The 26,089-nt window shown below is 42.9% G+C and overlaps 1 protein-coding gene across 2 annotated transcripts in view; it reads left to right on the top strand.

Annotated features, from left to right (window-relative positions):
* The window catches only part of ELP3 (elongator acetyltransferase complex subunit 3), a 143,069-nt gene that overhangs the window by 55,717 nt on the left and 61,263 nt on the right, over nt 1-26,089 (top strand). For both annotated transcript variants that reach the window (XM_061425061.1, XM_061425062.1), the window contains exons 8-10: nt 8,118-8,279; nt 11,747-11,873; nt 20,883-21,076. In XM_061425061.1, coding sequence (XP_061281045.1) covers nt 8,118-8,279; nt 11,747-11,873; nt 20,883-21,076 — 483 coding nt within the window. The remainder of the gene's footprint in view (nt 1-8,117; nt 8,280-11,746; nt 11,874-20,882; nt 21,077-26,089) is intronic.

Raw genomic sequence — 26,089 nt, 5'->3', positions numbered from 1 at the left:
CTTTCATTCTGATAATGTATATTACTTTGATTTTTTTAATCTTAAACTAACCTTGCATTCCTAAGATAGACCCTGCTGCTAAGTCGCTTCAGTCGTGTCCGACTCTGTGCGACCCCATGGAGTGCAGCCTACCAGGCTCCTCCGTCCACGGGATTTTCCAGGCAAGAGTACTGGAGTAGGGTGCCATTGCCTTCTCCAAGATAGACCCTATTTGGTTGTAATGTATTTTTCTTTCTACATATCACTGGATTCAGCTTTCTAATACTTTGGAAAGGATTTATTCATGGGGGATGGTGCTCTGAGATTTCATGTTTTCTTTTCTTTGTTACATTCTGGCTTCAGTGTTATGCCAGCCCTATAAAACAAGTTATGAAGCATTTCCTCCTTATTTTCTGAAAGACTTCATGTAAGATGAATATTATTTCTTCTGTGTGTTTGCTGAAATTCATGAGTAAAACTGTCCAAGACTAGAGTTTTCTTTATTGGAGGGCTTTAGATGATTAGATACAGGGCTTCCCTGGTAGCTCAGTTGGTAAAGAATCTGCCTGCAGTGCAGGAGACCCAGGTTTGATCCCTGGATCAGGAAGATCCCCTGGAGAAAGAAATGGGAAACCATTCCAACATGCTTGCCTGGAAAATCCGATAGACAGAGGAACCTGGTGGGCTGCAGTCCACAGGGGTCCCAAAGAGTTGGGCACAACTGAGTGACTCACACTTTAGATGATTAATTCCATTTCTTTACTAGACAAAGGGGTATTCAGATACTATGTTTCATCTGTGTCCATTTTCGTAAGTTGTGTTTTTCAAGGAATTTGACTGTTTTATCCAAGTTGTCAAGCTTTTTGGTATAAAGTTGTTCATAACATTCCCTTCAGTTCAGTCGCTCAGTCGTGTCCGACTCTTTGCGACCCCATGAATCGCAGCAGGCCAGGCCTCCCTGTCCATCACCAACTCCTGGAGTTCACTCAGACTCACGTCCATTGAGTTGGTGATGCCATCCAGCCATCTCATCCTCTGTCGTCCCCTTTTCCTCCTGCCCCCAATACCTAACATTGCCTTACTTTGTTTTTAATGTCTGTAGGATGTTATTGATCACCCCTCCTTCAATCCTGATATAGATAATCTGTGTTCTTTCTTTTTTTCTCTATCAGTCTAGTTGTGGTTTATCAATTTTGTTGTTCTTTGCAAAGAATTAACTTTTGATTTTGTTTATGCCCTCTACTTTATATATTTCTGCTTTTATTCTTATATCGTCTTCTACTTTTTTTGAGTTTACTTTGCTTTTCTTTTTCTTTGCTTAAATAAAGTATAGAAACCTAGCTATCCTATAGACCTTTTTTCTTTTCTAATGTAAGTATTTAAAGCTTTAAGTTTTTCCCATAAGCACTGCTTTGGCTGAATCCCACAAATTTTAATATGTTCTGTTTTAATTATTATTTAATTTACAATGTTTCCTGAAATTGTATTTTTACCTGTGGATTGTATACAAATGGATTGTTTAATTTCTGAGTTTCCAAAAACATGGAGTTTTTCTTGATTTCTGATTTTAATTCCCTTTTGATCAGAGAGGGTTTATTCTGTACCATTTCAGTTTCTTAAAAGTTTTTTTTATTGAGACTTATTTGTGGCTCAGCATATATGATCTCTCTTGGTGAACATACTATGTGTATTTGAAAGAAGGTATATTCTGCTGTTTTTGGATGTAATGTTCTATAAACATCAATTAAGTCGAGGTGGTAGATAGTGTTGTTCAATGGTCTTTGGGGATTTTTTTTTCTTTTCTATGTAGTTCTATCAATTGCTGAGAGAAAAAGAGTAAAATCTCCAGCTATGATTGAAGAATGATCTGTTTACCTCTTTAGTTGTATTAGTTTCTACTTCATTTATTTTGAAGATCTGCTAGGTGTATGCACATTTGTGATTGGTGCGTTTTCCTGGTGTAGGAACTTTGATAAAACTTTGATTATGAGCTTACTTTTTTATCACATTGAGAAGTCCTTTCTGGTCTTGAAGTTTCTTTTTTTGTTGGCGTTGTTTCCCATTACAGCTGTTACATACATACTTTTCTACCCATTTACTTTCCACCCGTGTGTGTCCCTGTATTGAAAATGTGTTTCTTATAGATAACAGTCTGCAGTAGTTGGGTCTTGTTTCTTTAATCCATTTTGACATTGTCTGCCTTTAATTGGAGTATTTAATCTGTTCACATTTGCTACAATTGAATTTGCAACTACTAATTTAGTTACTCCCTCACTTTGGTTTTTAGTAGCCAAGAGTTGTGGTCTTACGGAATACCATTATTGTCTAATTTCATATAATGCATTTTTTTTCTGTGTCTTAATACGGAATGTCTTCTTAAGAGAAAGGATCTCATATCAAGCACAGTGCCTTGAGAAGAGAAGGTGTTGGGTTGGCCAAAAAGTTCGTTCAGAAACCTAAACAAACTTTTTGGCCAACCCAGTACTTAGAAAGCATTGTTAAGTGAGTGCAGTGGGAAGAACTGTGCAGTAACAATAGGTTCCAGGCTTATTTTCTGTTGTTATCCTACGTTATTAATGAGAAGGTGAGACTAGATTATCTCTAAAGTTACTGCTTTCTGTGACATTCTGTGCTTTAAGGATTTCTATTGGAATGGTGATTTTTATCTAAAAGATGTATTGAGAGGTTATCTTTCATCTAACAGTTACTTCCTGACAATGGCAGCTTTTTTATGATGTTTTGTATATGTGTATGTATTAGTCGCTCAGTCATATCCAACTCTTTGCAACCCCATGGACTGCAGCCCACCAGACTCCTCTGTCCATGGGATTCTCCAGGCAAGAATCCTGGAGTGGGTTGCCATTTCCTCCTCCAGGGGATCCTCCCAACCCAGGAATCGAACCCGGGTCTCCTGCATAGCAAGCATATTCTTTACCACTAGGCTACCAGGGAAGCATAATGTTATGTATATAATGTGCTATTAATAGAAAATAAAAAAGCAATCATCATGGTTACCACACATTCTTTCAATATTGTATTCACATTCAAATTTAAGTGCTTTGTATATAACATTCTAGTCCTTGAATTTGAATGTGAATACAGTATTGAAAGAATGTGTGATAACCCTGATTGTTTTTTAATTTTCTGTCAATAGTGTTATTGCCGTTGGTTCTTCAGCATTCTGACCAGGTGTACAAAATAATAGCACTCTTGTTGGGTGTTGGAAGAATCAAAACCCAAAATGTTATGGGTTGTTTTTCATGTGTCCTAAACCTTGTCAACCAGCATGATAAGGGAGCAGAGGTCCCTGATTATTCTCTAAGCTACGTTACCAGGTTAGTTTCTCATAGGTTGTACTCATGTAAAAATCAAAATTCTGCTTCTGTCTGGTACCTCAGTTTGTGTTGAGCAGAACCTTTTGTTATGTATTAGACCCTCCCAACATAACTGCTAATATCCAGGAACCAAACTTGACCACCATCTCAAAAGGAAAAAGTTATTTTATAAATCCCCAAACATCCAACGCAGTCATTCTTCAGTCTAGACCATCATTAGCTCAGCATTAGACAGGACGTAAAATTCTGTTGAGATATTTTCCAGATATGATTATATTCACTCCCCAAAAAAAGAATGTGTTTGGTGGTACTTCCGAGGAATTGGGGGACTTCCCCAGTAAAGAATCCGCCTGAAATTCAGGAGACTGTCGCTGGGTTGAGAAGTTCTCCTGGAGAAGGAAATGGCTACCCACTCCAGTGTTCTTGCCTGGAGAATCCCATGGACAGAGGAGCCTGGCAGGCTACAGTCCATGGGGTCGCAAAGAGTCAGATACGACTGAGGACTAAGCACATGCACTGAGGAACTACACCAGTAACCCCAGATATTAGTTGGCAAGTCAAACAAACCTCTGGCTGTCCAAAGAAGTTTATAAATTCTACTTACTCATTTTGGGACTGCAGATGCAGAAGAGAGTTTGTACCTTGTGACTAATGAAAGTTCATATTTCATCTACATACCATACATATCTACTTTGTGGTTTGGTTTGAGCAGGTTGGGTTTGGGTAGGGGGATGTCCATGTAGGAAAGGGTCTTAAACCTCTCAGGAATTTGGACCTCAACCTCTAGTGAGATTTTACACAGGAAATCAAAAGTAAGGCCCAGCCAACTTCATTAATGACAGAGGTTTCAGAGAGAATGGCAGGAAATTAATAGCAACCAGAAATGTTTTTTTGATGCCACAGACTTCTTGGAGTGAAGCAGAAACAGTTTAAAGAGGCTTTCATATCGTCTTCCTTCAGTGCCCCGCTGGTTGGGCCCTTATTATGAGGGGTTAGTAAGTAGTAATAATAGATGTCACTTTTATAGGTCACTTTCTTCCAGAAATAGAAGCATGCTTTACAAGAAATCATTTTATCCAGTTATAACATCTGCCACTTCTAGCTCTTTGATCTTAAGTGGTTCTTGGTTTTAGCTGTGTGTCTTAGCCCTACAGCTAGACTGCTGGGCCTCCCTGGGACAAAGGACTACTGCGTCTTTATTTTCTGTAGATTACCTGGTCTAGGGTTAAGCAGTTTTTAGGGTTAACTGTTTGGGAACCTGTTCCCAAAGGGGAACGGTAGCGAATTAGCTGGAGGCTGCTATTGGAGTCAAGAGAGACCTCCTTCACCTATGTGTCTTTAGCTTTGCCTCATTCATTTACTCATTCTTCATATGTGTATTTTTTCTTTTTTATACTGAAGGAGAGTTTTCAGTGCTAAAGGCCTTACCTCTAAACATTTATGAGCCTACTGCCTTCCAGGAGCTTCCGGTCCAAATGGACAAACAGGCATATCCACAGATGAGACAAACTCATACAGAGTGTGGGCAAGATATTTTGGAATGGGAGCACAGAGTTGCCAAGAGGCACTGGGAAGGCGTCATGACAGGAGAAATGTATTTGAGCTTTGTTTTGAAGGCTGGTAGCATCTGGTTTTTATTTGCTTTGATGTTCCTGGGTTACTGTCCCATTCGCCTCCCACCACCACCTCCCAGTTTAAAAAAAAATGCCATCAGCATAAGATATTGGCTTAAGTTAGCTTCACAGAGAGCATTAGCATCTTTTCTAGTTGATGTTGCTCCTACAGCATGCAAAGAAGTGTGCGTGCATGCTAAATTGCTTCAGTCATGTCAGACTTTTTGTGACCCTGTCGACTAGCCCGCCAGGTTCCTCTGTCCATGGGATTCTCTAGGAAAGAATACTGGAGTGGGTTGCCATGCCCACCTCCAGGGGCTCTTTCAATCCAGGGATCAAACCTGTGTCTCATACATCTCTTGCACTGGCAGGTGGGTTCTTTACCGCTAGCACCTCCTGGGAAGCCAGATCAGCGTAGCCCCATGATGGTGGAATTTAGGCTTGTTTAGATGGCCCTATAATGTCACAGAAAGAGAAGTGGAGTTGGAATCAGAAAGCCAGAGTTCAGGTTCTGATTTTGTCTCTTAGAAGCTCATGGTCGTGGTTGGAAAATTCAGTATTTCCTAATTGCCCAAGAACTTAAGTCCACCGCCTCTCCCTGCTCCCCAAAGGTATGGCAGTTGAACTTGGTAGTAAAGGAGAGCTGTACTGTTGGATGGCTGTTTAAACGATATGGGGGGTTATATCGGCCGTAAAATACCAGCTCAGGCATTTTGCTTAGATTAGCTGACTGCCCTTATGCACGTATTTGTGTGTTAACACATGTGTGTGGACTCAGCTCAGTGCTCCGTAAGGACCTAGAGGGGTGAGGCGGGGAGGGTGGGGCGACTCACGTCGTTGTGCAGCAGAAACTGACACGAAATATTGGCTTTTAAGACAAGTTATTTCTTATCCCTTCATTTCTGCTCCTGCCGAAGGTATTGATGTTTTCCCCCTAGAGGAAAGACTTGGCGGTAAAGTATTGTGTGAGGATAAGGTTTGCCTCTGTGTCCTAGGCTGTATTCTAATTACTTCTGAAGAGACCTTATCATCCTCGCAGCAGCCTTCCCTATCAGTCTTGCTTGGGCCTTTGATGATCCACACGGCAGAGAGGTTCTGTGGATTTAGTTCTCGTTCCTGTAGACACGTTCCGTCTGTGCGGTTGCCTGTCCTCTCGTTGTCCCGGGAACGCAAGGTACTATTGTGCTGCCACGCTTGCTAACTTAATGGCATCCTTCTCGGAAATATTGTGGGTTTTGTAAAAAAAATATCCGTTAATAGAGGGGTACAATTTTGGAATGTCTGACTGTAAGACGTCCTCACTTACTTTGTGAAATATATTCATTTAGAGTTTTCTGCTTCATGGGTTTTTTCAGTCAGCCTTCATGCAGTATGCTTTCTCCATAATACATTAGTGTTTCAGTTTCTTAAAATAATGGTTTTCTCCAAACACGATAATTGATGTTTGAGCCTGAGTTACGTGTATCCTGGGGCAGCGTATACTTTTGTTCCCGCATGCCTTAGGACTCACTTATTAGAAAGGCCTGTGACTTTCTGGTCCGGTTGTCTCAGATAAGTCAGTTGATTTAGTATCCTGTCAGAAGCAAGATTTGATAAGATCTGTGTCCTTTTTGTCTTAGGATTCATTGTTTAGTAACTGTGGCCTAGTCCTTTACCTTTAGTTCTCGCTGCCTTTGGTAATCCTATATAAAACCTTAGGAATACAGTCATAGTGTGAAAGACTTGAGTCAGTTCTTCAGTTCAGTGATTCTTAACCACCTTAATAATTATTTTTAAATTAGACAAGTCCGTTTTATTGACAGTGATGAATGAATGAGTTTAAAAGAGAACAGCAGTTACAGAACTGTAGAAATTTTATGAGTTTTCTTTTTCACGACAAAAGCTATGAACTTCTTTGAAAAGAAGGAAATGAAGTGCCAAATAAAGGCTTCCCTCACTCTCCCCGAAGAATTAAGAAAGTCGTAGAAGGGCATTTGGAAGAATGATTTCATTCTAGAAGTTGAAGTGTGAAGTGAAAGTCACTCACTTTCACTCATGTCCGACTCTATGCGACTCCATGGACTATATAGTCCGTGGAATGTCTCCAGGACAGAATACTGGAGTGGGTAGCCTTTCCCTCCTCCAGGGGATCTTCCCAACCCAGATCTCCCACATTGCAGGCAGATTCTTTACCATCTGAACCACCAGGGAAGCTCTGGACAAAGCATTGGGTTGGCCAAAAAGTCCACTCAGGCTTTTCCATAAGCTGGCATGGAAAAACACAGACAAGTTTTTAGGCCAACCCAATATTTGATCACATTAGGAGCTTCAGATTCTTAATCTGCAAAACAGGGATAATAAAAGGCACGTGATGGAGCTGATGAGAGCATTCACTGCCCGTGGCATGTTCAGTGCAGTGCTTGGCCACAGTGGCCTCTGTAGGTAAGAGTGTCCTATTCCTGCACGTCAGCATTCCCCTTAGGGAGTCATTTTCATTTTCCTGGGTTTCTGGCCAGCATTAAGACTATTAACTCAAAACAGCTTGAATCTCAAGTGGTGCTCACCACTTTGATACCTGGTTTTAGTGAAAGAGAAAAATGACTCCTAATTTTGTAAGTCATTGCTGAGATTCATAGGCTTGACAAGAAGACGTGTGTGTGTGGGGTGGGGGGAAACATTTCACCTGAATTCTTCCTTTGATCATTATGATCATTATGCATACCCTTCCCTCCCCCTTCTTTTGTTTTCCTTCATTTAACATGACTCTAAAACATGGAGTAGGAAATAAATGATGCAGATGGTTTTCACTTACATGAAAAATCGTTGCTAGGAACTGAAAATGAGGGTTTTCACAGTTGACATCCCTGCTTTTCAAGGAGATTATGGCTGCCGCACGCTGCAGGAACACGATGGTGATGGTGACGATGAATACCATACACTGTGTACCAGCTCAGGCACGTCTGTCCCATGAGGCGTAGCTGCTATTACCCTCATTTTGCCGAGGATGAAACCGAAGCACGAGGAGGTTAATCACGTTCCTGGTTGCATAGTTAAGAAGTAGCAGAACCAGGATTTGAACTCAGTCTGACCCGAGAGCTGGTGCTCTCAACCACTGGGTTAGATCTGGGAGGACAAGGGGAAGACGTCCTTGAAATGAGAGCCAACGTCCTAAAGCTTTGGCAGGCTATTTACTTTTCTCTTTGCTCTATAGGTATTCTGAGAGAAGCCTCACAAAGTGCATTGGAATTACTATTGAGACCAGACCAGATTACTGCATGAAGCGGCATCTCAGTGACATGTTGACCTATGGCTGCACAAGGCTGGAGATTGGGGTGCAGAGTGTCTATGAGGATGTGGCCAGAGATACCAACCGGTAAGATGGCACAGGCGAACTGCATGAGCCTTCCTCTTCCCCCGCCAAGCAGATCGATGTTCCTACCCATCTGAGAGGGAGGGGTCTAGGTGTTCCTCCTATTCATTTTTCTGTCCATGCTCTGAACCCCATCTCCTCCTTCCTTGACTTTCAGTCTTTCTGTGCTGACTCTTTTCTAGTAGCCTATAAACATCATCTTCATCTCTCTTCCTATTCATAAATAGCCTTTCCTGTACAGAAAGCAAAGGCAGGGCTCAAAGTCAATAGTTTAAAGCAGGAGAGAAGGCCAAGGAGACTAGGAACAGAGAAAAGGGTTTGAACAAGAAGGAAGCCAGGGGGACTTCCATAGTGGCCCAGTGGTTGAGAATTCGCCTGTCAGTGTGGGGGACACAGGTTTGATTGCTGGGTGATGGTCATTGTTAACTAAGACCCCACATGCTGCTGGGTAACCAAGCCTGTGTGCCACAATTACTGAGCCCATGCACCTCAACTGCATGGATTGGAGGTGCATCTCAACCCATGCACCCGCACGTGGGTTGAGGCACCCACGTGTGCCTCAACTGGAGAGCCAGCGCACCAAAAACTATAGAGCCCATGTGCCCTGGAGCCCGTGCACCACAGCGAAGATTCTGTGTGTCACAACTGAGTCCCAACACAGTCGATCAGTTCATAAAGAAATAAGCCCAGGTGAGATCTAACAGATTCGTTTTTATGAAGCAAATGCCAACTGGCAGGGTACTGAAAGAAAGGCTGGTGAGATGATGGGTATAAACTTTGAGAAATTTGAGAGTCTAAGGAAGGAAGGAGTAAGAGCTGATAGAGCCAAGATGAAGTTCTTTTCTGTTCAGAAGTAAAAACAGGTTTCGGGAGTAGGTGTGTGTTGAGTTGGACCTTAAAGACTGCTTCACTTTAATAGGAGTTAGACATGATGGAGGGTTGTGATTGGAGACGGAAGTAAAGGGAAATCAGGGAGACACATGGGTCAGCATCTTGGAAACAACCAAGAAGAGCTCCAGGCTAAGGAAGACAGATGCTTCCCTTAAGGGAATTTGTTGTTATTTAGTCAATACGTCATGTCTGACTCTTTGTGACCCCATAGACTGTAGCCCCTCCAGGCTTCTCTGTCCATGAAATTTCTCAGGCAAGAATACTGGAGTGGGTTGCCATTTCATTCTCCAGGGAATATTCCCAACCCAGGAATCGAACCCACATCTCCTGCATTGGCAACTAGATTCTTTACCACTGAGCCACCAGGGAAGCCCCTTTAAGGTAATAGAGATCTCCAAAATATTTTTGTGCGCAGGAAGAGTCTGATGGATATCAGGCTTGAGAAAGAGCAATGTGAATACGATGCAGTCTTGTTGGGGAAGGCTTGAGCCAGAAACGCTGGTAGGGCTGCTGCAGTAATAAGGCTGTGCTGGAGGGGTACCTTGGGGATGGAGTCTCTCGGAGATCAGAGAAGCTTTCTGAAGAAAATGATGTGGAAGCTGAGACTCACAGGAAGAGTCTGAGTTCATCCGGTGGGGAAGAGGAAGACTCTTTCAGGCTGCTGAGACTCACAGGAAGAGTCTGAGTTCGTCAGGTGAGGAAGAGGAAGACTGTTTCAGGCTGAAAGAAGAGTACAGGCAAGCTCCTGAGAGCGGAAGCACATCATGGCATGTTTAGGGATTTTGGGGTGATTTTGTTTGGTGGAGTGTGGAGTGTGAGGTGGGAGCACGGTAAGAGGTGAGGCTGAAAGGGTCAGCAGAGGGACTGAGCCTTCGAAGTTGGCCCAGTGGGCTTAGACTTTAATCCAAGGCCAGCTAAGTCTGCATTTTATTTATTCATTTATTTATTTTTGGCCACACCACATGGCATGTGGGATCTTAAATTCCCCTACCAGGGATCGAACCCCTGCCCCCTGCAGAGGAAACTAGAAGTCTTAAACCACCGGACCCCAGGGAAGTCCCCATATCCGCATTTTAGAAACATCGCTTTTTAGGGATCACAGTGTGAGGGTGGACTAAGAAGATGGAAGGAAGGCCAGTTCAGAGGCTATTGCAGGAATTCAAGCAGGAGGTGATGTCCTGAAAAGCAGTGTATGGTGACCGAATGGGAATGAGGGTGAGAAAGAATGGGAGGGAGGGAGGCTGGGAGGCAAGACGAGTTTCACTATGGAAAACTAGGCTTTAGACCCTTACGTGCTGGTGCAGCAACCAGTTGAAGGTTTGCTTTAGAGCCAGGCTGTCCAGCAGAACATTCCACAGTGACTGAAATGTTCAGAACCCACATTGTCCACTGTGGTAGCACAGCCAAGGAACTGAATTACTGATTTGGATCAGTTTCAAGATAAACTTGAATAACCATGTGTGCCTTGTGACTGTTGTACAGCGCAGCAGTAGAGTATTGGGTATTTGGGCGTGGTGTCACAAGAGAGGCCTGACCCAGCCATGGAAATTGAGAAGTCGTTAGCAAAAAGAGATCAGAGAGTGAAGCCATGGAAATGAATAGGAACCTTCAGAGAGTGGGCTGGGGTCCACAGTTTCTAGGAGTTTTTTGGTGGTGAATGGGAAAGTCTTTCTGGTGAGAGCCCTGTGGGCTTCAGTTTTTAATAGCCCCTAACTATTAATAGGGCTTGTGTCTTGAATGTAGCGCTAGAATGTTAAGCTGACTTATCCAGCTGGCCCCAAATGATTATACTTTGTCACTCAATTATTCTCTCTTCTTACTAATACTTTTTTAAGGACCTGCCTGCCCACCAGAGTGAAATGTACTTTGCATATTGATGAATCTCTCTGTCTGTCTCTGCCCACCTTTCCCTTCCTCCCTTTCTTTATCCCAATGAAATTATTTGTAATAAATATTTTTAAAAGAAAGGGCATAACAAAATCCTGTTCTTGTAAGGCTCTGATCTCACTATTCTTGTTTTTAACCTAGGTATTTATATTAGCAGACTTACTGTGGCCCATAATGCTAAACCAGGTAATTTTAGTGTATATTAATTCTTCTTCCCTGGTGGCTCAGTCGGTGAAGAATCCACCTGCAATGCAGAAGACCCAGGCTCAATCCCTGGATTGAGAAGATCCCCTGGAGAAGGAAATGGCAACCCACTCCAGTATTCTTAGCTGGAGAATCCCCTCGGATAGAGGAGCCTAGCGGGCTATAGTCCATGGGCTCACAAGAGTAGGACACAACGAAGCAACTAAACCACCACCATATTAATTCTTGTGACCTCAGTCACTTGCTGTCGAACTTTGAGGAGGTGCATAAGGAATTTCTGAGAAATATCTTAGAATTAAAATTATTTTTCTCCAGGCCTTCTTAGAAGCAGAGATGTAAAGATGACTTTCTAAGATTTCCTCTTCCCCAACCATATTCCTCATTCCAGAGCTACCGCTACCTGTGTCAGACTTTGTTTCGTTCTGTTGCTGCTGCTCACCTTCTTGCCCATTTATTTGTGTAACAGGTAGTGAATTTTCTTTCCTCAGGGGCCACACTGTGAAGGCAGTGTGCGAGTCCTTCCACCTGGCCAAAGATTCTGGCTTCAAAGTGGTGGCTCACATGATGCCTGATCTGCCGAACGTGGGGCTGGAGAGAGACATTGAACAGTTCACAGTAAGTGTTGACCCAAACCAGGCTGCCGTGAGAATGCCTGTGCGTCCTGCTGCTACCCGCTCTGCTTTTTTTCTCTTTTTTTGTTTAACTTTTCATTTTGTGTTGGCGTATAGCCGATTAACAATGTTGAGATAGTTTCAGGTGGATAGCGCAGGGACTCAGCCATACGTATACATGTATCCAGTAAGTATAATTCTTCCATCTTTTGGGAATTGTGTGTTTTTGTCCTCTGACTGATTCCTCCACTGGATATGAATATTTTTAATGTTAATTATATGAACTTTCTAGGCAATTTGTTAAAAATATTTTCCCCACACTATTAATATTTTTCTTGGTCTTTTACTTTTTTTTCTGTTGTCAAGCTTTCCTGTTTACTTATTTATTTAGTGATTTCTTAAGTTGCTTCTAAGCTTAGATCTGCCTTTCTCTTTCAGGATTTCCCTAAACAGGGAAACAAACTATTCTGTTTTCTTCTAGCCTTTCTGTTCTTTGAATTTTAATACCTAACTCTGGGGTTTGTTTGCTTTTTTAAAAGATAATTTATTAATGTATTTTTGGTCGTGCTGGGTGTTCATTGCTGCACTCGGGCTATCTCTGGTTGTGGCGAGGGGGGCTCCTCTTGGTTGTGATGCACGGGCTCTCGTCGTGACGGCCTCTCATGTCGTGGAGCTCGGCTCTATAGGCTTCAGCGGTTGCATCTCACAAGCTCGAGAGCTTGGGCTCAGGAGTTGAGGTGCCCAGTCTCCAGTTGCCTGCAGTGTGTGAATCTCTGACCAGGGATCAGACCGTGTCCCCTGCATTGGCAGGTGGGTTCTTATCCACTGTACCCCCCAGGAAATCCTGTTCGTTTGTTTTCACTCTATCACATGTTAGCTTGATCCATGTTAGCTTGGTCTTGGGAAATGAGATTGGTCAGAACTCTTTCTTCCTTCAGATTCTCAAATAGGAAAGTGGCTTAGGGATATCCTTTTAGAGAAGAGGATGAAAATGTTTATCAAGTTATTTCATCAGCAAAAAGACTTTTATGCTCTGTTATTAGAACTGTGGAATTCATCACGATGTTCTTTCTTTCCTTTCAGAAAGTTTATTTTTATTATTTCCAAGCAAATGAAATACAACTAAAGGTCTGTTTTATAAGACAGCATTAATTCACAGATGTTCACAAATGTTACAAATTCCCTCATATTGACTATGTAATAGATTTTGAGTCATATCTTCCTCTCAGTAGTATTAGCTGGGTACTCAGACTATAAGCCTAAAAGGCACCTGAAACACACATTTCTTTAGCACAGCTTCTGGGCGGGCCAGTGGTATAGCCAGAGTTCATAACTTTAAGTGCCCTTGGGGAAAAAAAAAAAGTAAAGTAATAGCAAATAACTGAGTCTCACAATTTATTTTCTTAGTGTCTTTAAAGAATAGTTCAGAAATAACATTGCAAAGACAGCCCTCCATGTAAACAGATTTATCTTCTTGTTTACAGTCTTTTCAAAGAAACCCACAGGGAATATGAGTAGACTGTATGCCTTTTCTAACTTCATCCCAGCAAATGAATAACACAATAGAGCCAAAATGAGAAAAATCAGATTTCTCTCTAGAAAAAAAATCCTCTGAAAAATCAACCTATAGATTATCGTAAATATGGGAGAGGGAGAGGGTGGGAAGATTTGGGAGAATGGCATTGAAACATGTAAAATAGCATGTATGAAACGAGATGCCAGTCCAGGTTCGATGCATGATACTGGATGCTTGGGGCTAGTGCACTGGGACAACCCAGAGGGATGGTATGGGGAGGGAGGAGGGAGGAGGGTTCAGGATGGGGAACACATGTATACCTGTGGTGGATTCATTTTGATATTTGGCAAAACTAATACAATTATGTAAAGTTTAAAAAAAAAAAAAAAAAAGACACCCTAATAGAATGGGGGAAAAAAAATCTTGAACCAGCACTTCGCAAATAAGATGTTCAGCTACTCAATAACTGTTCAAAAGTTCTCTAAGTCATTTATCTTCAAAGAAGTGAAAGTTAAAACTACAATGCACGGCTAGTGTATACTCATCAGGGTAGTGAAAATGAAAAAAGACAATATCACGTGTTGATAAGAATGTGAAGCAACTGGAACTCTCATTCACTGTTAGTGGGAATATAGATTGGTACATCAGATTAGAAAGCTGTTTGATAGTATCTACACTTATGATTTGTGTACTTTTCCATACTAAGATATATTTCAATAAAAGGTTTACTAATTTAAAAAAAAAAAACAACTAGGTTTTGTCTAGGAAATCTTGTTTTCTAGAGATTTTCTGAACTAGTAGGCAGCATATTATTGGCACCCCACTCCAGTACTCTTGCCTGGAAAATCCCATGGATGGAGGAGCCTGGGAGTCTGCAGTCCATGGGGTCACTAGGAGTCAGAGACGACTGAGTGACTTCACTTTCACTTTCACTTTCATGCATTGGAGAAGGAAATGGCAACCCACTCCAGTGTTCTTGCCTGGAGAATCCCAGGGACTGGGGAGCCTGATGGGCTGCCGTCTATGGGGTCGCACAGAGTCGGACATGACTGAAGTGACTTAGCAGTAGCAGGCAGCATATTTTACACTTTAAAAACTTTTTCCTCGTCTACTTTTATTGTCACATTAGCAGCCCACAGATAGTTCCCTTAACATGTTTTATTCATTGGAAGCATTGCTAAGTAAGGGGTCTACTTGTAATAATTGTAGAAGTCTATAAAATGTTATCACTCTGGAGGACAAGGCAGCCTTGCCTGGGACACCCATAAAGCATCTACAGCCACTGAGGTATTGCAGCCGTAGTATCTCTAGGGTTGTGTGCTGTGCACCTTAGTTATAAATTGGCCTTGCTCTCACACCTTGTTACTTAGGTTAATTCTGAGTCACTAAGAGCAGAAGTGGTCATTTGCATCTGTTCATTGTAGATTCACACTTTTATCTAGTGATAGGTGCAGAGCTGGTCAAAGCTGTGTGTGATCAATAGCATTTACTTATATTGTCTAGTAACTCAAATTTCCTTTTGGAATGAAATTTTCTTTTTCCTTATAAAGCTGAAAATCCTGGTTGTGATGGAGAATGTTTAACATCTTAGGACATTATCCTCTGAGCATTAACTTCACCCTTTCCACCTGTCCTCAGATAAGACTACAAAATGTTGTATCATTTATTACTCATAATGACTTTTTGCTGTTTCGGTCTTTTATTCTTTTAAAATTAGACTGCTTTTGGATATGCAAGCTCAGGGTGCTGAAAATGCTTAGCATTTCAGCTAAGTGTAACTAAAAAAGTGTTGGTTTCTCTTGAGGAAAAATTATCTCCAGAACCTTCTGTCAATCGTGGGAAGTCTTTCAAAGTCCATCCATGTTTGCCCACCTTTTTGACTCTCAGGAGTTGCCCGCACCCCCACTGAGCTGTTTTTCCCAAAAACCAAGTGATCAAGTTATAGTTTGGCAGGTCCTCCGCTGCCAACACAGACACACACATACACGCAGCCTGCCCTCAAACATTGTGATATACTTGCTAATCTCTAAATCCAAAGGCTACTTCTCTGCTGACATTTTATCCAACCTTAGCATTTGTTGTTGTTAGAGACTATCTCCAGGGATTTCCCTGGTGGTCCAGTGGTTAAGAATCCACCTCCCAGTGCAGGGAATACAAGTTAGATCCCTGGTCAGGGAAGGTAGATCCCACGGGACTATCTCCAGTCTTAAATTCTCACCTCCCTGGCTTTTGTGACTCTGCTGCCTCCTGCTTCCCTTTTTACCTCTAGGACTATTTCTTTTCTGCTAGATCTTCTTTTTCTCCTCACTGCATAAATGTGGCTTCTGTCTTTTGCTCTTCTGTCTATATATGTGTCTTGCTTCTGTTGTCCTGATTTTACCACTTACACTTCAACGAATCTCATTTTCTCTGCAGTCTTAAGCCTCAGCTCTTAAGTCCAATTGCTGAACACTCTTCAACAGGCACCAGAGGCCTTACCCGCACTTCAGACGTAATGTATCCAATATGGACATACTTCTGCATTCCCCAGTGGTCTCCTCCTCTTCCGTTTCCTGTACTATTTGTGGCCCCACCATCCACATACTCTCCCAAGCTAGACATTTAGGAATCATTCAGGAGGAAGTAGAAAATATTTGGACTCCAGAGCCAGACTGGGGTGAGCTTGAATCCTGGCCCCGCCACTTGGTAGCAAACTGTTTGAACTTCTTTGTTCCTCAGTTTCCTCATCTTTAAAATGGGGTGGCTGTGAAGATGGGCAGAGATAATGCATAGTTAGAAAAATGCCTGGCCCAGAGCGAGTACTCATACATCTTTGCTGCTGCTGCTCCTCTTACTGTTCCCTGGACTCTGGGTCTGATCCAACAGGAGGTCCTGTCTGTTACTCCCTCTGAATATCTTTTAAAGCTGTCCCCTCCTCTTCACCCCCACCACCACAGCTTCATGCTTTCGTCAACTCCCTGCAAAGGCAGACAGCTTCTTATCTAAGTCACAGGGCCACCAGCCATATTCCCATCTAATGTATCATTCACATCACCAGCAGAATGATGTTTATTAATTTTTAAGTTTATAAAATAAGTGGAATTAATAAGCTGTTATTAAATAGTACTTGAGAATCCAGTACCTCCTAAGGGGGTCATATCGAAATGCAGTAGTCCTCTGCCACTTTCAACTGTTGTAGCCTAGTGGTGGGGGCGGGGCTTCTAATATTTACCACTATGTTTTCTTCTTCCGTGTTTGGATTGCTTTTTCCTGAGCATCAGTAGAGAGAAAGTCACTCGGTTGTGTCTGACTCTTTGCGACCCCATGGTCTATAGCACACCATGCTTCCCTGTCCATCACCAACTCCTGGAGCTTGCTCAGACTCATGTCCATTGAGTCGGTGATGCCATCCAACCATCTCATCCTCTGTCATCCCCTTCTCTTCCTGCCCTCAGTCTTTCCCAGCATCAGGGTCTTTTCCAATGAATTCGCACCTCACATCAGGTGGCCAAAGTATTGGAGCTTCAGCTTTAGCATCAGACCTTCCAGGTGGTCCAAGTATTGAAGCTTCAGCTTCAGCATCAGTGCTTCCAGTGAAGATTCCTTTAGGATTGACCAGTTTGATCCCCTTGCTGTCCATGGGACTCTCAGGTGTCTTCTCCAGCACCACAGTTCAAAAGCATCTCCTGTGTCTCCTGCATTGCAGATGGATTCTGTACTCACCGAGCCATTGGGGAAGCCAATATATCATACTTACGTTCTTTTCTTAAGTAACTTTTTGTTTTTCTTCCAGTTAACTATAAAATCATCTCTTTTTTTTCTTTCTTATTAGTTCTCCAAGTTCTGTAACCTTCAAATGTGCCTGTTCAGTGTTAAAGCCCCTCTGTCACTGGCCAACTGTGTCAGATACTCTAAGTTCCATTTTTAGACTCAAAATATAACTCTTGGACATTTAATCTTCCAGCTCCAACCTGGACTGGCAATTCTCTGTCTGGTTCACAGGTGTTTTCCTTAGGGCTCCTCTTCTGACTCTCTACAGTCAGAACCTTTGTTTTGGAAACCAAATTAATCTTTTTATTGGTTTATTCCTTTACTTTTATTGGTTTACTTGGGCTTCCCTGATGGCTCGGATGATAAAGAATCTGCCTGTAATGCGGGAGACCCGGGTTTGATCCCTGGGTTGGGAAGATGCCCTGGAGGAGAAAATGGCAACCCTCTCCAGTATTCTTGCCTGAAGAATCCCCATGGACAGAGGAGCCTGGAGGGCTATAGTTCATGGGGTTGCAAAGAGGCAGACACAACTAACACTAACACTTCACACTTCAACACTTCCTTTACTAAAACACATGCTCCAGCAGCTTCCTAAGAAAGGATTTATCATGGAAAGCAAACCTATTACATGTGCAAGAATGTCTCTTCTGTCTTCCACCTTCACACTTAACAGAATCCTATAAAGCCATTTTCCCTCCTTTTTTTCTTTTTTAAAACATTATGCCGTTGTCTTGTAGCTCTTCTAGTGCTGCTAAGAAGCATACTGTCATTCTTATTCCTAATACTGTATTCCTTATTCCTTAAAAACTACTATATATATAACCTGGGTTTTTTCACTCTGGAGAAAGTGATGTATCACAGTGGTGTATCTTAAGAGAGTTTTTTTTTATTAATCATGCTATATTTTGATCAACTCTTTTGAGAAATTTCTTTGTACTATGGGATACTTTTTCCTGTTTCATTTTCTGTGTTCTGTTTCTAAAACTCATATTAGAAATGTTGGATCTCCCAGGTTGATTATCTGATATTCTTATCTTTTCTGCTTTTGTCTTTTTTTTCCTGCTTTATTATTTTCTCACTTTATCTTTCAACTTTTCTATTAGATGTTTTTGTTATAGTTTTAATTTCCAAGAGTTCTTTCTTACATTCAGTTCTCTAGCATCCTCTTGTTGTGTGTGTGTGTGTGTGTGTGTGTGTGTGTGCGTGCGCGCGCGCTCAATCATGTCCAACTCTTTGTGGCCCCCTGGACTGCAGCACTCCAGGCTCCTCTGTTCATGGAATTTTCCAGGCAAAAGTACTGGAGTGGGTTTTCATTTCCTTCTCTAGGGGATCTTCCTGACCCAGGGATCAAACAAACCCACGTCTCTTGCATCTCCTACATTGGCAAGTTCTTTGCCACCTAGGAAGTCCTTTATGGATGTACTAGATCTTCTCTCTTTGTAGGAATTACAGTTTGTTTTTTTAAGGTTTATTTTTCCTTCATGCAATGCCTCTGTTTGCTCCAAGTTCCTCTGTTTCTTTTTGTTTGGTCTGCCTTTCCTGTTTTAGACTTCCCCCCAAGTATCTGGTAATCGTTAGCCAAATGGTCATGCCTTAAAGATGAGGAGCTGAAAAACCAGATCACAAACTCTTTGTGGCTTGTTGATGGTATACCTCACAGTAATCAGGCTTCCTTTCTTTAGGGGATTCCCAAATGTCAGTACCCTGAACTCTTATTTAGGACCATTTATTTAATCCAGAGACAAACTCTCCAGCTTGCTCTTGGGGGCTGTGGGGGATATGTGTCTAGGTCACAGCAAACTGGTTACTGGTGTCCAGGGAGCAGGGTGGGGCCCACCATTTACCATGCTGGCTTTCACTTAATCTCCTTGTTTTCAAGCTCTGATCCTCACTCACATCTTCCTTTGCACCTGCCATCTCAGAGTCCAGCAGCTTTCTAGTTTCTCCAGGGAACAAACGGGCACCTTAAAAATGTCACCTTCTACAGGTGACTGCCTGTAGAAGGACTCAGAACTTAGGGGAATTAGAGATAAATCTGTGAAAAGACTTTGATCCAGTGCCATCTTCCCTCCTGCCTGATGCGTGCGGTTTCTGATGTACGTGCCTTCCTGGGACTCTCGTGTGGCTGAGCTGCCCTTTCCTCCGTACCCTCCTTTGCAGATGGTTTGTTTGCAGTTTTCTTCATTTGCAGTCATTTCCCAGTCTTCCATTTTCTGTCTTCCAGAAATTACTGCCATCACTTACTCCTCCTCCTCTCTCGTCTGATGTTCCCTTTGTTCCTCCGAGTTTATGCTTTAAAAAAAATTATTTCCTGTTATTTTAGTGTGATTTTGGAAGGAAAGGAAAGAAACACATATTTCAATTCTCTGTGTTTACCAGAAATCCTGCGCCAATTCCGTCTATCATCATTCTTATGAAAGGATTATATCAGCCCTTATATCTCCTAAATTTATTATGCAAGTAGCCAGAAGTACTTTGCTGAAATCCTATGTTCCCCGTATGGATGCAGACTAGGTGGAGAGTGACTTGCATACATACTTTTTGTGGATGGCTATAGAATATTTATTAAAGACTGGATGACTCTTTAAAACAGAAATGTTACAGGGAAAATTACACGCAGTTACAGCAGACTGTCCCTCAGAGCCAATGGTGCACAAAGATTACAGCATTTAAGATGATAATAGGAATCAATGAGAGAGATCGAAAACTCAGTAGTTATATCTCTTTGGAAAGCAAGTTACACAATGGGAAGCTCTGGAGTAATAACAGCACAAGATAGAAAGCATTTACTCCATTCACAAGATACAGTACTCTGGCCATTTAGACACTAATGCCAGGTCGGGGTGAGAGGGAACTATATGAATCCACTTTAATTCCTCCATCACATGTCAAGTGGAATCTAGATAAGAGCAGATTTGCAGTGCAAAATCATAGAAAGGAGAAGGCTTGATGTCTCCTTGCTTCATCCCAAGTAAAGAAATAAGCCAACTGAGGTGATACAATGCAGGAAATGACTGTGTCAAAAGAGATGAATTAGCTGTACTGCTCAGCATCCAGGTGACAAATGGACTGTGTGTGTCTTCTGGGTTAGGAACGGTGCCCGCTGGCCTGAGAGCAACACAGTCATACCCAGGGGTCGGCATACTTTCTCTGCAGAGGGCCACACAGGAAACACTAGGTTTTGCAGCCCAGATAATGATCTATGTCACTTTTAAAAGTCACTTTTAAGTATACTTCATTATTAAAGGAGATTGTGGTCTGGAGGTAAAGGCAGGCATCAGATGAATCTTCAGTGTGATGATGTTAAGAAAGCAATAATACAGAATTCCCCCCCCCCAAAAAAAAAATTTAAGTGAAGCAACTTGTATTTGAAGGTCAGTAAGACCTCGTTGAAGAATTGGCATTCGAGCTGAGACCTAAAGGTGAGCTAGATGAAGAAAACCTGATAAGATTTCCAGGCAGAGGAAATTGCCTTTGCCACGGCAGGAAGGCAAGGTTGGGAGGCTGGCAAGTGATGACCCCGCAGCAGTGGCCGGGAGCTGGGTCAGCCAGGGCTTGGGCACCCAGCACCCAAGTGTCTTGCTCCCGTGAGACTGTAAAAACAGTGAGTTTCTGTTCTGTTTCCCCACGCTTGATGGAAAGTAGTCTAGGGACCAGGCAGGTGTGTGAGAGAAGTCGGCCCAGGATGGAAACTTCACCGTGGGTAATCTCCATGTAACTAATGGAGCTCATCTTCCCTCTCCACAGGAGTTTTTCGAGAACCCAGCTTTCCGTCCTGATGGTTTGAAACTCTACCCTACCCTGGTGATTCGTGGGACAGGGCTCTATGAGCTGTGGAAGTCAGGAAGATACAAGAGTTATTCCCCCAGCGACCTGATCGAGTTGGTGGCCCGGATCCTGGCCCTCGTGCCCCCGTGGACTCGAGTGTACCGCGTGCAGAGGTAGTGTGTTATCTTTCATGCCCGCAGTCATTACTGACAAGTCTGTCTATCCAGTGTCTAATGAGAACAGTGTCATTGAAAATTGATGGGTTTGAATTTTTTTTCATTACAAATGGGACACCAGGAATGCTGTCTGTAGACAGAGGGTCTGGGAACAAATGGGACATCAGGAATGCTCTCTGTATATAGAGGGGTTGGGGATAAGACAGGTGTCCAAGCTGCTTTGCTAGTGTCATCTGTATCCATGTGTTCATTCCTCCACTCATTCATGAGCCAGGAGATGGGTGGAGGGTGATGGTCAGCAGTGTGGTGTTGGGTTGCAGGAGCCTGTGATCTCAATCAGTGTTTCCTCTTCCGGATCTGCTCCAACCCAGATCCTATACTGAGTGTGAGAGGACGCACTGACCATGTGTGTGTTATCCCTGTTCTAGAGCCCCTGAGAGAGTAGCAACAGGCATTCTTCACTGATATTAATGTAACTATGGAGAAAGAGTGACCTGTTCCTGTTGGCATGAAGGAAATCACCTGAACAGTTTTTCCTAGGATAGAGAATCTGAGATCTCGTTTAGAATCATGGTTTTGTTTTTTTTCCCTTGTCTGTGCTGAGGCACGCGGAATTTTAGTTCCCTGATCAGGGATCAGAACCATGTCCCCTGCACTGGAACTTTAGTTCAGTTGAGTCGCTCAGTCGTGTCCGACTCTTTGCGACCCTGTGGACTGCAGCACACCAGGCCTCCCTACCCATCACTAACTGCTAGAGCTTGTTCAAACTCATGTCCATTGAGTAGGTGACGCAGTCCAACCATCTCATCCTCTGTCGTCCCCTTCTCCTCCCACCTTCAATCTTTCCCAGGATCAGGGTCTTTTCCTATGAGTCAGTTCTTCGCATCAGGTGGCCAAAGTATTGGAGTTTCAGCTTCAACATCAGTCTTTCCAATGAATATTCAGGACTGATTTCCTTTAGGGTGGACTGGCTGGATCTCCTTGTAGTCCAAGGGACTCTCAAGAGTCTTCTCCAACACCACAGTTCAAAAGCATCAATTCTTCGGCATTCAGCTTTCTTTATAGTCCAGCTCCATACATGACTACTGGAAGAACCATAGCCTTGACTAGACAGACCTTTGTTGGCAAAGTAATGTCTCTGCTTTTTAATATGCTGTCTAGATGGGTCATAGCTTTCCTTCCAAGGAGCAAGCATCTTTTAATTTCATGGCTACAGTCACCATCTGCAGTGATTTGGGAGCCCCGAAATATAAAGCCTGTCACTCGTTCCATTGTTTCCTCATCTATTTGTCATGAAGTGATGGGACCAGTTGCCATCATCTTAGTTTTCTGAATGTTGAGTTTTAAGCCACCTTTTTCACTCTCCTCTTTTACTTTCATCAAGAGGCTCTTTAGTTCTTCTTTGCTTTTTGCCATAAGGGTGGTGTCATCTGCATATCTGAAATTATTGATATTTCTCCCGGCAACCTTGATTCCAGCTTGTGCTTCATCCAGCCTGGCATTTTGCATGATGTACTCTACATATAAGTTAAATAAGCTGGATGACAATATATATAGCCTTCACATACTCCTTTCCCGATTTGGAAACAGTCTGTTGTTCCATGTCCAGTTCTAACTGTTACTTCTTTTCCTGCATACAGATTTCTCAAGAGGCAGGTAAGGTGGTCTGGTATTCCCATCTCTTTCAGAATTTTCCACAGTTTGTTGTGATCCACGTAGTCAAATCTTTAAAATGGTCAATGAAGCAGGAGTAGATGTTTTTCTGAAACTCTCTTGCTTTTTCAATGATCCAGCATATGTTGGCAATTGATCTCTGGTTCCTCTGCCTTTTCTAAATCCAGCTTGAACATCTGGAAGTTCCCAGTTCATGTACTATTGAAGCCTGGCTTGGAGAATTTTGAGCATTACTTTACTAGCGTGTGAGATGAGTGCAATTGTGCAATAATTTGAACGTTCTTTGGCATTGCCCTTCTTTGGGATTGGAATGAAAATTTACCTTTCCCAGTCCTGTGGCCACTGCTGAGTTTTCCAAAGTTGCTGGCATATTGAGTGCAGCACTTTCACAGCATCATCTTTTAGGATTTGAAATAGCTCAACTGGAATTCCATCACCTCCACTAGCTTTGTTCATAGTGATGCTTCCTAAGGCCCATTTAACTTCACTTTCTAGGATGTCTGGCTCTAGGTGAGTGATCATACCATTGTGCTTATCTGGGTCATGAAGATCTTTTTTGTATATTTCTTCTGTGTATGCTTCTTTATATCTTCTGCTTCTGTTAGGTCCATACCATTTCTGTCCTTTATTGTGCCCATCTTTGCATGAAATGTTCCCTTGGTAGCTCTAATTTTCTTCAAGAGATCTCTAATCTTTCCCCATTCTATTGTTTTCTTCTATTTCTTTGCATTGATCACTGAGGAAGACTGTCTTATCTCTCCTTGCTATTTTGGAACTCTGCATTCAATTGGGTATATCTTTCCTTTTCTCCTTTGCCTTCCACTTCTCTTCTCTACTCAGCTATGTGTAAGGCCTCCTCAGACAACCAGTTTGCCTTTTTGCATTTCTTTTGCTTGGGAATAGTCTTGATCACTGCCTCCAGTACAGTGTCACAAACCTCTGTCCATAGTTCTTCAGGCACTCTGTCTATCAGATCTAATCCCTTAAATCTGTTTGTTACTTCCACTGTATAATCATAAGGGATTTGATTTAAGATCGTACCTGAATGGTCCAGTGGTTTTCTCTGTGTTCTTCAATTTAAGTCTGAATTTGGTGATAAGGAGTTCATGAGCTAAAACAGTCAGCTCCCAGTCTTGTTTTTGCTGATTGTATAGAGCTTCTCCATCTTTGGCTGCAACGAATATAATCAGTCTGATTTTGGTATTGACCATCGGGTGATTTCCATTTGTAGAGTCTTCTCTTGTGTTGTTGGAAGAGAGTATTTGCTATGACCAGTGCGTTCTCTTGGCAAAACTCAGTCTTTGCCTTGCTTCATTTTGTATTCCAAGGCCAAATTTGCCTGTTATTCCAGGTGTTTCTTGACTTCCTACTTTTGCATTCCAGTCCCCTATAATGAAAAAGACATCTTTTTTGGGTGTTAATTCTAAAAGCTCTTGTAGGTCTTCATAGTACCGTTCAACTTCAGCTTCTTCAGCATTACTGGTTGGGGCATAGACTTGGATTACTGTGATATTGAATGGTTTGTCTTGGAAACGAACAGAGATCATTCTGTTATTTTTGAGATTGCATCCAAGTACTGCATTTCGGACTCTCTTGTTGACTATGAGGGCTACTCCATTTCTTCTAATGGATTCTTGCCCACAGTAGTAGATATAATGATCATCTGAATTAAATTCACCCATTCCAGTCCATTTTAGTTCACTGATTCCTAAAGTGTTGATGTTTACTCTTGCCATCTCCTGTTTGACCACTTCCAATTTACCTTGATTCATGGACCTAACGTTCCAGGTTCCTATGCAATATTGTTCTTTACAGCATCAGATTTTACTTCCATCACCAGTCACATCCACAACTGGGTGTTGTTTTTGCTTTGGCTCCATCTCTTAATTCTTTCTGGAGTTATTTCTCCTTTCTTCTTCAGTAGCATATTGGGCACCTACTGACCTGGGAGTTTATCTTTCAGTGTCCTATCTTTTTGCCTTTTCATACTGCTCATGGGGTTCTTAAGGCAAGAATGCGGAAGTTGTTTGCCATTCCCTTCTCCAGTGGACCACGTTTTGTCAGAACTCTCCACCATGACCGTCCCGTCTTAGGTGGCCCTAGTTTCATTGAGTTAGACAAGGCTGTGGTCTATGTGATCAGTTTGGTTAGTTTTCTGTGATTGTGGTTTTCAGTCTGTCTGCCCTCTGATGAATAAGGATAAAGGCTTTGGAAGCTTCCTGATGGGAGAGACTGACTGAGGGGGAAACTGGATCTTGTTCTGATGGGCCATGCTCAGTAAATCTTAAATCCAATTTTCTGTGATGGGTGGAGCTGTGTTCCCTCCCTGTTGTTTGACCTGAGGCCAAACTATGGTGGAGGTAATGAAGATAATGGCGACCTCCTTCAAAAGGTCCCCTGGACGCACTGTTACACTCAGTGCCCCCAACCCTGCAGCAGGCCACGGCCGACCCATGCCTCTGCCAGAGATTCCTGGACTCTTAACGGGCAAGTCTGGGTCAGTCTCTTGTGGTCACTGCTCCTTTCTCCTGGATCCTGGTGTGCACAAGGTTTTGTTTGTGCCCTCCAAGAGTCTGTTTCCCCAGTCCTGTGTAAGATCTGGCAGCTCTATGGTGGGGTTAATGGCGACCTCCTCTAAGAGGGCTTATGCCACAGCCAGGTCTGCTGCACCCAGAGCCCCTGCCCCTGCGGCAGGCCACTGCTGACCTGTACCTCCACAGGAGACATTCAAACACTCAAAGGCAGGTCTGGCTCAGTCTCTGTGGGGCCTCCTGGTGCACACAAGGTTCTGTTTGTGACCTCTAGGAGTCTGTTTCCCCAGTCCTGTGTAAGTTCTGGTGGCTCTATGGTGGGGTTAATGGTGACCTCCTCCAAGAGGGCTTATGCCATACCCAAGTCTGTTGCACCCAGAGCCCCTGCCCCTGTGGCAGGCCACCGCTGACCTGTACTTCCTCAGGAGACACTTAAACGCTCACAGGCAGGTCTGGCTCAGTCTCTGTGGGGCCTGCTGGTGCACACAAGGTTTTGTTTGAGCCCTTGAACCATCTCTGATGGGTATGGGGTTTGTTTCTAAATGCAGTTCTGCCCCTCCTGCCGTCTTGCTGGGGCTTCTCCTTTGCCCTTGGATGTGGGGTATTATCTCTTTTTGGTGGGATCCAACATTGTCCTGTCAACGGTTGTTCAGCAGCGAGCTGTAATTTTGGAGTTCTTGAAGGAGAAGATGAGCACACGTCCTTCTGCTCTGCCATCTTATGGATATACTGTAGTGGAAGAGTGGAGCCCTAACCACCGGACACTCAGGGAAGTTCCACCCCCGCCTTTTTTTTCTAACTAGAA

The sequence above is a fragment of the Bos javanicus genome, chromosome 8 (assembly GCF_032452875.1).
Source record: "Bos javanicus breed banteng chromosome 8, ARS-OSU_banteng_1.0, whole genome shotgun sequence".
Classification (NCBI taxonomy): Eukaryota; Metazoa; Chordata; class Mammalia; order Artiodactyla; family Bovidae; genus Bos; species Bos javanicus.
The sequence above is the reverse complement of the archived record's forward strand: the minus strand, read 5'-3'. Positions and strand labels throughout refer to the sequence as shown.